The sequence below is a fragment of the Zonotrichia albicollis genome, chromosome 7 (genome assembly GCF_047830755.1).
Source record: "Zonotrichia albicollis isolate bZonAlb1 chromosome 7, bZonAlb1.hap1, whole genome shotgun sequence".
Lineage (NCBI taxonomy): Eukaryota > Metazoa > Chordata > Aves > Passeriformes > Passerellidae > Zonotrichia > Zonotrichia albicollis.
The window spans coordinates 41087743-41100639 of NC_133825.1; the positions used below are offsets into that span (position 1 = coordinate 41087743).

Genomic DNA, 12897 nt, shown 5'->3' on the forward strand with positions numbered 1-12897 from the left:
GATCCATTTTCTTAGCTACTCAAATGCCAGCTTGGCAGCCTATCTAGGAAGCTGATAGCGCTGGGACAGGCGTGATTGTGGAGGTTGTTTTCAACAGTTCCTAGTAAGTCTGTTTTTAAGACAGCTCCTTCCTTTTTTCCTTTCCTGGGGAAAAAAAATCATAGTTACCACCTTCATGACTGGGAAGTCTAGATGAGAGAGAGGAGGGAGGCATGGGCATGCAGCTTAACATCCTACCTTCCAAAGTGCCTTAAAAACAGAACTGGGTTTAGTTTTGAGTAAGGCTGCTATTTATTCATAGTTATACCCCATTTTTTAACCTTTTTGGCCTCTGGGGTTGACATGTGCTCAAGCACCCATTCATTTCTCTCACGGGCCTTTCCAGTTCCCAGGAATAGCTGGGAAGCTTTTGCCAAAACCCTTCCATCTGGGAAAAGCACCCTGCACTTGCAGTGGGACTGTGCTGAGTCAGTGCATTATCTTGGTGCCATTCCACAGGGCTGAAGAAGTCAGAACAAGACTGTCCTTGTGCCCAGGTCTCAAGTTGTGTCCCCATAGCATGAAGCTTCCCAGAGTCCTGAGACTCGACCTCGGGCTGGAGCCCAGTGTTATTTGAGAAAGCCTGAGCATGGTATCCATGGAGAGGACAACGTGCTCTAGGTGGCACATCCTTATTTTACTGATGTCACAAACAAGTTATTCTTGTGCACTGCAGAGAACCTCAGAGCCACAAAACCAGCAATAATTTTATAAATGATAAGCTTGTTTTCCTCCTCCTGTTCCCAGATACTCTGAGTGCAGCAGACAGCAGAGATGTGCATTGCTGGAATCCAGAGGGTTTCGTAATTTGGCAGCCACTTGCTGAAAGCCCTGCAGATACAAAACAACACTTATTTCAAGTCTTGAGAAACATCTCCTACTAAGTAGAAGAAAAAAGCATTTAGGTGAAGCAATGTTGCCAGTCCCATTTGTTTATGAGGCTTGGGTTTTTTCTTTATACATTTAAAACGCTTTTTATTTTCCTTCTGCTTTTTAAGCCTTTCAAGTTCATGTTTTCCATATGACAAGAAAGTCTGGAATCAAGTTCTTACTTTTAAAAGCAAAAATTTGGTTCAGAGTCCTGTATAGTCATGCAGCTCCAGACATGGGGTGTTTAAAAATAAAGCCACTTTGATGGGAACTACCCATCTTGAAGGTGACTTTCTGTTCTGAGTTTAAGTAAATACTTTGTTGACAGTTTAAGAAGCTTTTCACAGCACCTGATCTGTGTTTGCTTTCCACTTGGATCTCTCTCTCTTTTCTTCTTTTCTCAAATTCTAGAGCTTGTTTCACCTCTCTATGTGCTGATGAGATCAGAAATGTCATGTGGCAGCATTTGGTAAACAATGCATCCCAGTGCTTTCAGAAATACACCTGCAGATTTCATGCAGTTGTCCCTGAAGCTGCTGAGTGGGACCCTGGGACACAGAGCCCAGCTTCAGAGAGAGGAGGAGGAGGAGGAAGGTGGTTTGGGTTTACTGGGTGGGGTGAGGCAAGGAACAGAAAGCCTGGCATGGCTCCCTGTGGGAATCCCAAATGCCTTCAGAGCCTCAAGCTTGATTGCTTGGTGTTTAACCCAGTCCTTGTTTTTGAAAGGAAGTTGACAGACAAGTGATTTTTTTTTTAGTTGAGCTTTCTGAATATACTTATTTTAAGTTTGTTGTTTGGTGTAGTTTGATGCAGATCCTCAAGCTGTATGCAAAAGACAAGGAGACGTGCCTGGAAATGCATTATCCAAGGGACACAGCCACGGCTTTTTGACAGGCTGCTCTTCCTGCTAACACCTGGTAAACGCAGAGACCTGGCTCCATGTAAGTCCCATTCTGGGCTCCTCAGCCAAATGCTCTGCACTGGCATTTCTAGGAGGTTACTGCTCTACTTGTGTGGTTTGAATCCCCTAAGTCTTTGGCCCCGTGCCCTGGAGTGCCAGCAGAGGCTTGCTGTAATTGCCCGTAAGTGCACCGTCTGTCAGATTATTGTTTAATTATTCCAGCTTCTCACCACCACACACTGCTCTGTGTCTCTCTTGCTATCTTTATTTAATTGAGTGGAAGAAATTCGAGACTTGTGCTTCTCTTACCTCACTTTGTTTTTATCCATCCTCGCTGCATCCTACCATCAAGTCCCACCTTTTGTTTGCAGAAGTCAGTCTTCTAGAGAGAAAAAAACCATTGTCAATATCTCAAGCATATGTTAGAAAGAGAATCAATATTTTAACACATGGTAAAGTCAAACCATAAATCTCTCAACACAGTGAAACGATTGTATTATTCTCCCTTGAAACACCGCTCCTCCCCCTGGGAAACAAGAGAGGGAAAGAAAACTCTTGGATAACCAAGCCCTTGTCCTCACAATGCAGGACTGTTCTTAGCCCTTCTCTCTTTGCTGTTCCTTCCTCTTCAAGACCCATCTTTCCCCAGCCCATCCCTGTTCATCTGTTCCAGAGTATTACTGGGATATCAGCTTGTGATGACCAGTTCCACTGCCTACCTGCTGCCATTTCTAACATCTCTGTGCTTCTTCCCGTCCTTGCTACCAGGCTCTTAATAATGTGTGTTGGAAAAATAATCTTTCTGAGCTCTCTCTGACACTCCTTGTCTGTATGGCCTATAAAAAAACCTGGCAACTCTCTGGCTGCCTTTCTTCTCTCATGCTCCCTGTGCCTGTGACAAATATGTGTCATTTTTCTGGTCTTACACTTGGCTTTCAGCCTCTGAATCAGAACACTCTTCTTGTACAGCCCCCCACACAAAGATCAATGCTCTGGTGCACTAGTACAATAATAGTAAACATTAGGGTTGTTGGCACTCTGCTCTAGTTTTCACAGCTCTGGGCAGAAGGAGTTTAATGGTGTCCTTTTGGAAGATCTATCTGCACCAGAATGATTTAGTTTTCAGGGTTTCATTTAGAAATCCTCAGCTGAAACCCCCCCTTTACAGGTGTGCTCCTTGACTGACTTTTGGGGTTGTTCTTTTCACTTCCTGTAACTGAACTGTAGGATTACTTATTTCATGCTGCTTTCTGGTTTTATTTTTCAGCCATCTCTTTTCTTCAGGAAGGAGCAATTTATGTAAGAATTTCAGTGTGGAACTGACTTTAGGCTTTATTGCTGTTTGTCACCCTTCAGGAAATACATCCCTGGCTCCAGCACTCAATCCCTGCTGGCATTCTGAAGAGGAAGAGAAAATAATAGAGCTGCAGCTATTAAGACCAACAGGCAAATATTTTATTCAAACTCAACTTCTTCTTCCCGGGTCACTCTTAAGGAATATTTTTCTGATTGTGAGAATGCGAAGGAGGGTTGTGTTTGTTTGTCTTCCTGGAGACTCCCCTATTCAGCTGATCTTCATCTTCTTCCACATTTCAGGCAGCAGGGCTGGCAGCAGTGACAAGCTGTAATCCCAAGGAAAACTGCTTGTGCCTGTGGCCTGGGTTAACCTGCTGGCAGTGATACGTGCCTGGGCAGGGGCGGCCGTTTCACACAGCTCAGCATGGACGTGCTGCCACTCCCAGCCACTTTTAGGACACAGGTGAGCTGTTTCCAGCAATCTCAAAAAAGCCTGTAATAAAGTTGTTCTGCCTTCCTGGAGCCACCGCTGCCTGAGACCTTTCCCCTTTCTTGGCTACTGTGAGCCTCCTTCCTTCGGCTTTGCACCTTTATCAGCTGAAATGACCCAGTCAAGAACTGGCTGTGGTCAGGCTCTGTCTCACAAGCAGGGGCTACACTGCCACTCTTGTGGCTGCTGAGAGCAGGAAGATCAGAGAGGACAGCAGGGAGGTGGAAGCTGCTCCCTCTTTTATGTGGAATGGAGTCAGGATATGCCCTTGTGTGAAGCTGAGCAGAGAAAAGCTTGGGCTGCCCTCGCATTCCTGCGCACCATGCCATTCCAGTCAGCCTGGTACTAATCTGCAGGGATCTCTGGAGGCATGAAACAACATGCAGTGCAAATGAAAGCCACACCACACCACAGTACTGGTGCCAGCCTCTTTTAGAAGGCTGCCATGAGAGCCAAGGGAAACAGGTACAATGGTAGGAGATGCCTTGTACCACCTGCAGGCACAGACCTACAGCACTCCAGCAGCTCGTGAGCCATGTGAAAAGCTGGTGAACCCAGGGCCACTTAGACTTGAATGCACTTTCCTGGGGAGGAAGTGGCTTTTCCCTTGGAAAGCTCAACTCCCCAGGGTCTGCATGAGGTCAATGGAAAAAGTGATTTCTTCAGAATGTGATTCAGAGTGCCTAAGCACTGGGCTTATCTTATTGACTACAGAGGAAGCTCAGATTCTGTAGATTTAAACTCACTTTTGAGAATACTCATCCTCTCTTGCCCCTTAGTTGTGGGAGTTATACTAGACCTGGATGTGGTTAGGCACACTTGGAAGGCACACTACCTACTGAAATTCAGGTGCTGCAGACCAAAGCTAAGAGAAGCTTGTCTACCAGAGCACAGGGTGTCCTGTTGGATCCTGTTTTGTCCTATTGAGTTACCCTGGGATGTCAGAAATGGATTTGCAAGTACCAGAAAGGAAAATTAAATCAAGAAAGGTTGGTTTCTTCATGGTTATCCTGACTGGAGCTGGAATAATCAGCATCTGTTTCAGTTTAACTGAGTTTTCATTCTGGCCTTTTTCCCCTTTCAAAGTACAGGCAACTGAAGCCTTTAATTTGCCCTGTCTTTCACTGCAGAGGAAAATAGGAGTTTCTAACAGCTGTTACTATCCTGTCTAGAATAGCTACACTAAAAAAATACAGTTTATTGTCTGTTGTGAATGAAAAAGCTCTTGCTTGTTTCTGTTGTTTGTTGTGTTGACTTTGAAAGATAAATTGTTTGAACTGGTTGACTCTCCATTTGTATAATTGAAGATTAGCTTGCTTGATAGCCTGCTGGATTTGCAGTTTTCCCTTGCTCTCAACAAACTGATGAACTGCTGGCCTTGGGACAGTTAGGACACAGCACATACTGAAAAAGTTTGTGCTCATACAGGTAAATAAGAAAATAACTTCATGCATGACATTCTGGATGTGCTGCTTCAGTGCTGATATGTCCTCTCTTTCCACCTGGAAGAGTTCTGGTAAGAGCTAGGAAGCCTTTTGAAAAATTGCTAACAGACATGGATAGGTGGCTAATGAGTTGAAAGTAGAAGCTGGCAGGACCAGAATGAGTTTTTACATGGTAGTTCTAAAATCCTAAATCGTGCTGCTTGTGTTTGAGAACATAGATACTCTGTCCTTTTATCATACATTTGCTTTGTAAAAACAGTTGGAGAAAAAGGAAAAATAACTTCTTGTCACTCAAGTAAGCAGACCTGGCCCTGAATATATAAAAGGAAGTGACAGTAAAAATAGCAACATCTTATTGTACTGTAGTCCTTCAACAGAGAACCATATCTTGAAGTTCCCCTTCTTTGCATCCTTCTTTGTATTGCAAAGACATCTTGCCCCAAGCAGAAGCTTTTGCTCTGGGGGGTCAGAGTCTGATTTCAATGGGACAGAGCTTGGTGTCAGCCAGTGCACTGAGGATCAGCTTCTAGACATTGACAAGGGCTCTGGCCCTCCATGTGCATCCTCCAGGTTTGGTTTCTGTGCCTTCCTCGCTCCCCTTCTACCAAGTGGTCCAGCCTTCCCAGTTTTTGTCTACTTATAATAAAGGCAGTGGGGCCAAGGTGCCATTCGCAGGGGAGACAGAAAAGAATGACAAAGGCATTCACTATTTCCATGATAGGCATGGTACTCACAAAATTAAGTGGGATTTGTTGTGCCATCAGCCTTCAAAACATGCTTCTATCCTTCAGAATAACTAAACCCCTTGCAACCCTTGGCCAAGAGACTGAAGCCAAACTTCTGGTAAACTGACAATTCAAGGGAAAGGAATGGGATGTGACAGGAAGGTCTACATAGACTGAGGTGTAGATGAGAGGAAGGCAAAATCTAGTGTGAAATTTTGGGATCTGAGACATGATAGTGGGAGACTGAGATATAGGAAGAGAGAGAGAGAGAGAGAGAGAGAGAGAGAAAGAAAGAACAAACAAACAACTGGGAATTAGAGTTTTATGTTGAGACTGGTTGGCAAGGAACTGGCAGACAGAAGGCACAAGAGAACTTCAGTAGAAGGAAAGAAGAAGGAAGAGAGTGGAAAGTCAAGGGGATAGGCAGTGACATGAAGAACCAGACAAGAGGACTAGGACCTGGCGTGGGGAACCAAAGCTGGAGGCCCTATTGGAGATTAGGAAAGGAGGGACAGTCTGGGGAAGGAACAGGTGATCCAAGTCTGAGCGTGGAGGTGGGGCACAGGCAGCAGGGAGGGAATGGAGTAGCAGGGGGGAGCTGTGGGAAGCAGCCCCACATGGGGCAGAGCAGGGGATGTGTGGGTGGAGAGGGGCACCACGGGCTCTGTCTGCTGGGACATCCTGACTTGCAGAGCTGGAAGTGGAACAGAGCTTCCCTGAGGCTGGGCTTCATGTTGGCTCAGCCAGCAAAGAATTTGCCTCTTGTGCTGCCTGCCCCAGCAGCAGCAGCACAGAAACCACTGGAGCTGAGTGTCCTTGGCTGAGGCAGCAGCTGCCTGCCTGGGGGAGGAGAGCAGGCTGTCAGGCAGTTGGATGACAAGAATTTTACAGTTGGGAGGAGGCAGTGAGAAGGCCACATGACCAAGGGAGAAAGGGTCAATTCATTAGTCTGGCAGCCACTAAATTAAGAAAAGGCAAGTGGGACTATATATCAGAGGTATCTGAATTCGGTCAAAGATGATTCTGAAGTTGCTAGATTGATCTTGTGGTCGGCTTAAGCTTGCTTAACTAATTAATTGCTTTATTTTTGTTCATTGTGTAAGAGCTAGCTCCTAATCACACTGTTTTGTAGAAACATGCTTGAGACAACTGTGTAAATACTAAATAGCCTCAGGAATGGTCTTATGAATCCACTGAATAATCCAAATTCCAACACTCATCCCTCTCTGCTGCTGGTCTGGATGGAGGATAACAGCCACTGCTGCTGTAACTTTCAGTAAAAGGAGAAGTCTGTGCTGGACACACAAGGGTGGGGACAGTCAGCTGATGGCCCATGGAGGGGCTGTGATGCTGCATGAGCCTGCACCAACAGCTGTCCTTTTCAGGAGCACAGGAAATGCTACAGGTGTTACAGGAACACTATGAATGTTGCAAAGCCAAGCCTTTAAAAGTTAGGCAATGTCCAAACGAAATTGCCAGTGAAACCTTTATTCAGAACCATGCAGGTTATGAAATGCTCTTTAATTATATTTCTCCTCCTGCTCATTTCAGTGTGGATGGCAATACAATGGCCCTTGTACAGTCCTGTGGGGTTTCTGGGACGACAGTCTCCTGATCCTGAGAGACCCTTCACTAATTCTTGTAAGGATTGTGAGCTCCTGTATTCACCCTCTGCTCTGGGACAGGTCTGTGCCCATGAGATCTGGGGACAAACATTGCTGATGGAGACTGGGAGTAGGTTGGAGCTTTCCAACTCTTTCCAAGCTGAGCTTTCCAGCATCCAGTAGGAGGGTATAAATTTACCTACTCCATTTGGGCAGATTAAAAACAAATCTTTCATGCATGAATTCTGCCTTTGCAAAAATGTCTGTTAGTTCTGATTGTTGGCACAAGTATTGCCATAGTATCAGTCTAATCTCATATGACACATTTAAGGATTTGCAGCAGAAGGGTGGAGTTAGCAGTGTAAATTTCTTGGCTGATTTATCTCTTGTGACAATTGTCCTGCTCTGCTTTATATCAGCTTTTCAGAACAAATCTTATACTAGAGTGTAAAGTAACATTTCTTTAGATTTCAAGTAATATTTTTTTTAAAGCAAAGTGAGTGGAAGCAGAAGTAGACTCTCCAACAGAACCAGAGTACGTGCAGCACATATCCTTGGTAAATATTTCAATGTTAAGGCAACTGGGCAGTGACACTTTGCACACAAAGGGCCTGAGAAATGTAAAGGTACATGACAAAACATTCAGATCCTCCCTACAACACTACAGTCTTTTAATGCAAATGACTGTGTTCAATTAACTCACACAAGAAACATTTTTTTCGGACTCCAAGCTCTCAAGGCAGTGTGTATTTCCATGTCTTGTAGAGGATCCTGCACAGTCCACAATGAAGTTTTACTGATTAATAACAGCAAATAAACATCCAGTCATTGTAAGAAATGTTGCCACTAGGAAATTTCAACTGGTTTCTGTCTTGTGACCCAATATGCTAAAAATCCAGTTCTGCTTTTAATGCTGTCCAGCATTTATTAGTAAAAGCCCACATAACCACATTGAACTGTCTGGTTTGCCAAAGACTCAGACAAAGGCAATTGGCAGAATTTTGGTATTTGATAATTGAATGTGAATAGCCTTGTTTTGCTGAAACCAGCCAGATGATTGCCAAAAGTTGTAAAAAATCTCATGGAAATCAGCAGATACTCAGATCTGACTATCTGATGTGGCTCCCACTCATGGTTTTGATTCTGCTGAAGTAGCTGCTCAACGTGAGCCTGTGGGCCCAGTCCAGACTAGCAAGTACTGAGATCAATTAGTAGACTCCTATTAATTTGAACGTATTTAGAAATGATAAATTTGAGATGCTACTGCAGTGCAGAATCCATCAAGGCTTGAAAGGGGAACTGATTGCAACCACCTGAGAACTTAGCATCAGAAAGCTAAACCTTTCTCAGCAAAATACTGAAAGATCTGTTACAAAAAGTCGTCAAGGAACTTGCTTTTAAAGCCCATCCTAAATGAAAGAGAGACTGATGGCAGGTGCTCTGTCACACTTGGGTATATTTGTCTACACAGAGGTGTCACCCTCTGGTATCCCTTGCAAAGGCAGCTTGCTTGGGCTTAGCCTGAGCTGTCTGCTACAGGAAGAAGAGTCAGCACATTGGTCCGAGGTTACATTGGCTGCCAGCTGCGGATGGTCCCGATTTTGTCGCAAAAGGAGACACGGGGATGTCGCGGTGCCCGTGCCCATTTCTTTGGCGGAGCCTCAGCGGCTGAAGGCGCCTTGCAGCAGGAGCTGTGCCCTGAGCGTCCAGCACTGAGGAGAGCCGCGCCACAGCAGCCATCCCTCCAGAACTCCCGCTCCTGGCTGCGCTGGGGCCAGCTCGCCATGCAGCTGTTGGAACGGCAGGAAAACACCTCCTGTTTGCTGTAACACTTCAATGAACGGCACTGGGTCACCGACCGAGTTACGGGCTGCCCTCCGCACCGGGGACATCCCGGCAGCGCTGGCCCGACGGCAGCTTTCAGCGGGGTCTGCGGGGCCGGGCACCCACCCGGGGACCGCCATGGGACAGCGCAGGGGAGCCGTGCCGAGCCCCGCGGGGAGCCGGCCCGGGCTCCGGCCCTCACGGCCCCGCTCCCGCCGTCGCCACGGGCAACGCGGCGCTTCCGCCGTAACCTGGAAGCGCTCGGTGTCCGCGCTCGGCGGGCCCGCCCCGAGAGCCGCGGGAGGGCCGTGGGCGGGCGGTCCCGTGACGGCTCGGTGCGCACAGACGGTGGCCGGCAGGGCAGGGCCGGGCGCGGAGCGGGTGCCGAGCGCGCCGCGGGAGGATGGCGGAGCCGCACGGTACGGGGCGGGCGGGCCGGGGGGCTCGGCCGGGCGGCGGCTGACAGCGGGCGGCGGCCGGGGGCGGCGGGAGGCCGCGGGCACAAAGGCGGGGAGGGCCGGGGTGCAGGTGGGGGCGGCGGGGCGGCCGGCGGGGAGTCCGTGCCCGCCTCGGCGGGGCTGCCCCGCCCGGTCCGCGGGGCCCGGCGCAGGTGGGGCGGAACGGGCCGGGCCGGGGGCGGCCATCGCCCCCGCGGGGCTCGGCCGAGGGGCTGCCGGGCGATGGCAGCGACCGCCACAACAACAACAACAATAACAACAAAAAGAAAGGAGGAAGCTCCGTCTTACAGCCTCACCTCTCCTCCTCGCCGCCAGCTCTCGGTGCCGGGAGCTGGCACGGAGAAATTGAAGCGATCTGGCGTGTGTGTAGTGGCGGCGGCGCTCCGGGTAATGATTACCGGCGTGCGGGTAATGATTAGCGCTGCCTCTGCCCGTGTCAGCGCGTCCCCCACCCTCTCGCATAGGCGTGAGGCTCTTTTCCTGTTTCACCCCACGTATTTATTGTGGCAGTTCTGATGGAGCCACAGAGACAGAACCTCGTTTCAAAAGTCGTCGCCTTCCTGTCTAGCCAGGTGATTTTCCCGGTATTTAAAACAGAGAGGTGTGACAGAGAAAAGCGGTGTGACAGCTTCCCGCGTATATTTGTGGCTGTAGAAGGCGTCTTCACCGAGTTGTTCGTGTCTTTCCCTAGGAAATGCTCCAAAAGCTGTAGTAACCTTAGTAAGGTGAACGGCCGCCTTGACTAAAATTGCGACTGGGCGTGAGCTGCACAGCAATTCAGCAGAACTGAAGTTTGGTGAAACTGTGTTGCTGCTTCACTTGTCCATCCTATTTAGGAGCAGGTATGGACACGGAATAAAACGTCACCGTGTGTGAGAAAACAATTGTGAAGTGCTGAAATAGTACTGGTAATCTGTAAATTGTGTTTTTGAGATGGGATTGTGGAAGCATTGAGTTCTGCACATGTGCAGACTTTTGAGGCAGAATATTAATGATCAAGGAGTTGTATTTGTGTGTATTGTCGTTGCTGCAGTATTTGGTGGAGATTTTTTTGACTGTCAGAATAGAAGTTGAGATGGTTTTGGTAATCACTTTTGGGGTCTTAATTTTCTACTGTTTCTTGTTTGCATGTTTGACCTTATATATTGTTCTTTTTACCTCCTAAACTGTGTGTGTTGGTTTGTTGTTTTTTTTTTTTTTAATTACTAATCATTATGTTATACTTCTGTTTATAAAATCAAGGGCTTAAAGTAGGTGGTGGTCAAATTAAATCATGCTTATTTACAGCCATATTTCAGGCATATGTTGTATGGTGATCTTGATATAAACTTAATCTGGTTTTGGGAAAGATTTATAGTATCTTTTGAATTTGTTATTACACTACTGTGCATACATTTTAATTTTAGTCACACCCTTATCGTCTTAATTCCCCTTGAATGTTTTGGATTTCACTATTTTGTTTTCTATGTAATTATTCCTTGCTCTGGATGAGTAAAATGGGAGATAATTTTCCTAATTTGAAGCCGTGTTCCTTTAATTTGAGGCTGTTTGTCGGCCATCAGCATTTCTGTACATGTGGCAAGGCAAAGCATGTATATTAGGCAAAACTAATTTTATATGTAACCTTGTAATGCACAAAGATGATTCCAGACAAAGCTCTCCTTGTGTCCACAGCCTTCCTTTGAGGAATACTGAGGGATCCTCAAAGAGGATGCTGTCTTCTTCCACGTCCCTCTGTGTGCTCTTTCTAGAAACAATCCTCAGCATTTTTTGTTTGTGGTGATGGCAAGGGAGGGTCCATGAGCAGTTCTGCTTGTGAGTAGCTGCAGTTCCCGGTGTAGTTTTTCCTGGTGTAGTTTTCCCTTTCCAGCGTGGCATATCTGTATGGCAGGAGGTGCTGGGAGGGGCGTTCCTTTGTTATGTTGACACTTTAATCGCACTGACGGGTGTATTCTCCTCCAGGAATTCTGTGTGACTGAAGGGATTCCTTCAGACGAGGAATATTTTCTCCAGCTGTCTCCCTGCGCCGTTAGCCCGTGCACAGAGATTAATTGCTCGGAAGATCACTGCTGTGCGTGTGCCTTTTAGGAACCCCTTGGATTGATTGTGACTTGGCTGTGGCTTTCTAGAAAAGCATGTTTCTGCTGGAGCAGCGTGTGTGTGGCAGTCCTGGCTTGTCACCCTGAGCCGGCAGCTGTGTCCAGCACCCGTGAAATAGGTGGATGTAGATATTTGTGTGTGGGCACGGTGCTCATGCATGGTAATTGAATTAGGGCTGTCAAAGCATCTTCTGCACGTTTGAAATAAGGACCACATTCTGTGATCCCTTTTTCACAGGGCTGAGGAAACGCAGTAAATAACAAAGCTCTGTTTTGGGAGGGTTTAGTATGCTAGCAAGGAAATAAAACTGCCTTAAGAGACCTCAGTGGTTCCAAAACACCACTGTAGAGAATTTGGGTGGGTGCTAGGAAGGAGCCATGTCTCTGTAGGAGCAGATTCTCCTTCGTGTTTGAGGAAAGATGAAAACTTATGTGCGCAGGAGGGGAAGGCAGAGTTGTCCCTTCCCGTGTCCCACCACAGCCCCTGGGAAGGCTGTCCTGGTGCCTGCCTTGCCCCTGCCCTCCCCAGCACCTGGGTTTGGGGTATCTGTGCCATTCCTGGGTGCAGGAAAAGCTGCTGCCATGTCCTCATGTCCAGCCCGCCATACCCTCCTGTTCAGCAAGGCCAGTGGCATCTCCCACCCAGAACGCTTCAAGGCTCATTGCTTTGGATTTTATTTTTCAGTGGTTGCTCTTTTAAATGAAGTGAAGCTTGCTTCTCGCTCTGTTGTTGTAATACCTTGTATTCATTTTTACTGCATGCAACTGCATCTCAGAGGAGATATTTCTGCCTCTCGCTTTTTGGTGGGTTTGCGTGTGTGAGAGGGCTGGGGAGGATGCAGTAGAGATTAAAAAGCCAGTTACAACTGATAGTACAGATAAAAAGAACTCTCGTTTTCTGGAAACTGTACTGGCCGACGTGGTCTAGTCTATTTGATACAGTGGTCTTGCTGTGTAACAAAATGGACAAAAGGTAACAGGTTAATATAATAAGCAAGGTAATGTTTGCTGTATTAGCCATTGACCTTAATTCGCTTTTTTGCTGCATTGCTTTGCCTTGACTCTGTTGCGAAAAACACATCATGTACCATTATAAATCTGGGAATTCTCCAACATCAAATTTGGTTCAATAAAGGCATTTTTAGG

The 12897-nt window shown here is 47.0% G+C and overlaps 1 protein-coding gene across 1 annotated transcript in view; it reads right to left on the bottom strand.

The window, feature by feature from the left end:
- Positions 1-2219: 2219 nt before the first annotated feature.
- Positions 2220-12897, bottom strand: part of LOC113460862 (uncharacterized) — a 31716-nt gene continuing 21038 nt past the window's right edge. Inside the window, exon 2 of the mRNA XM_074545217.1 lies at positions 2220-9613. Coding sequence (XP_074401318.1) covers positions 9032-9613 — 582 coding nt within the window. The 3' untranslated portion in view covers positions 2220-9031. The remainder of the gene's footprint in view (positions 9614-12897) is intronic.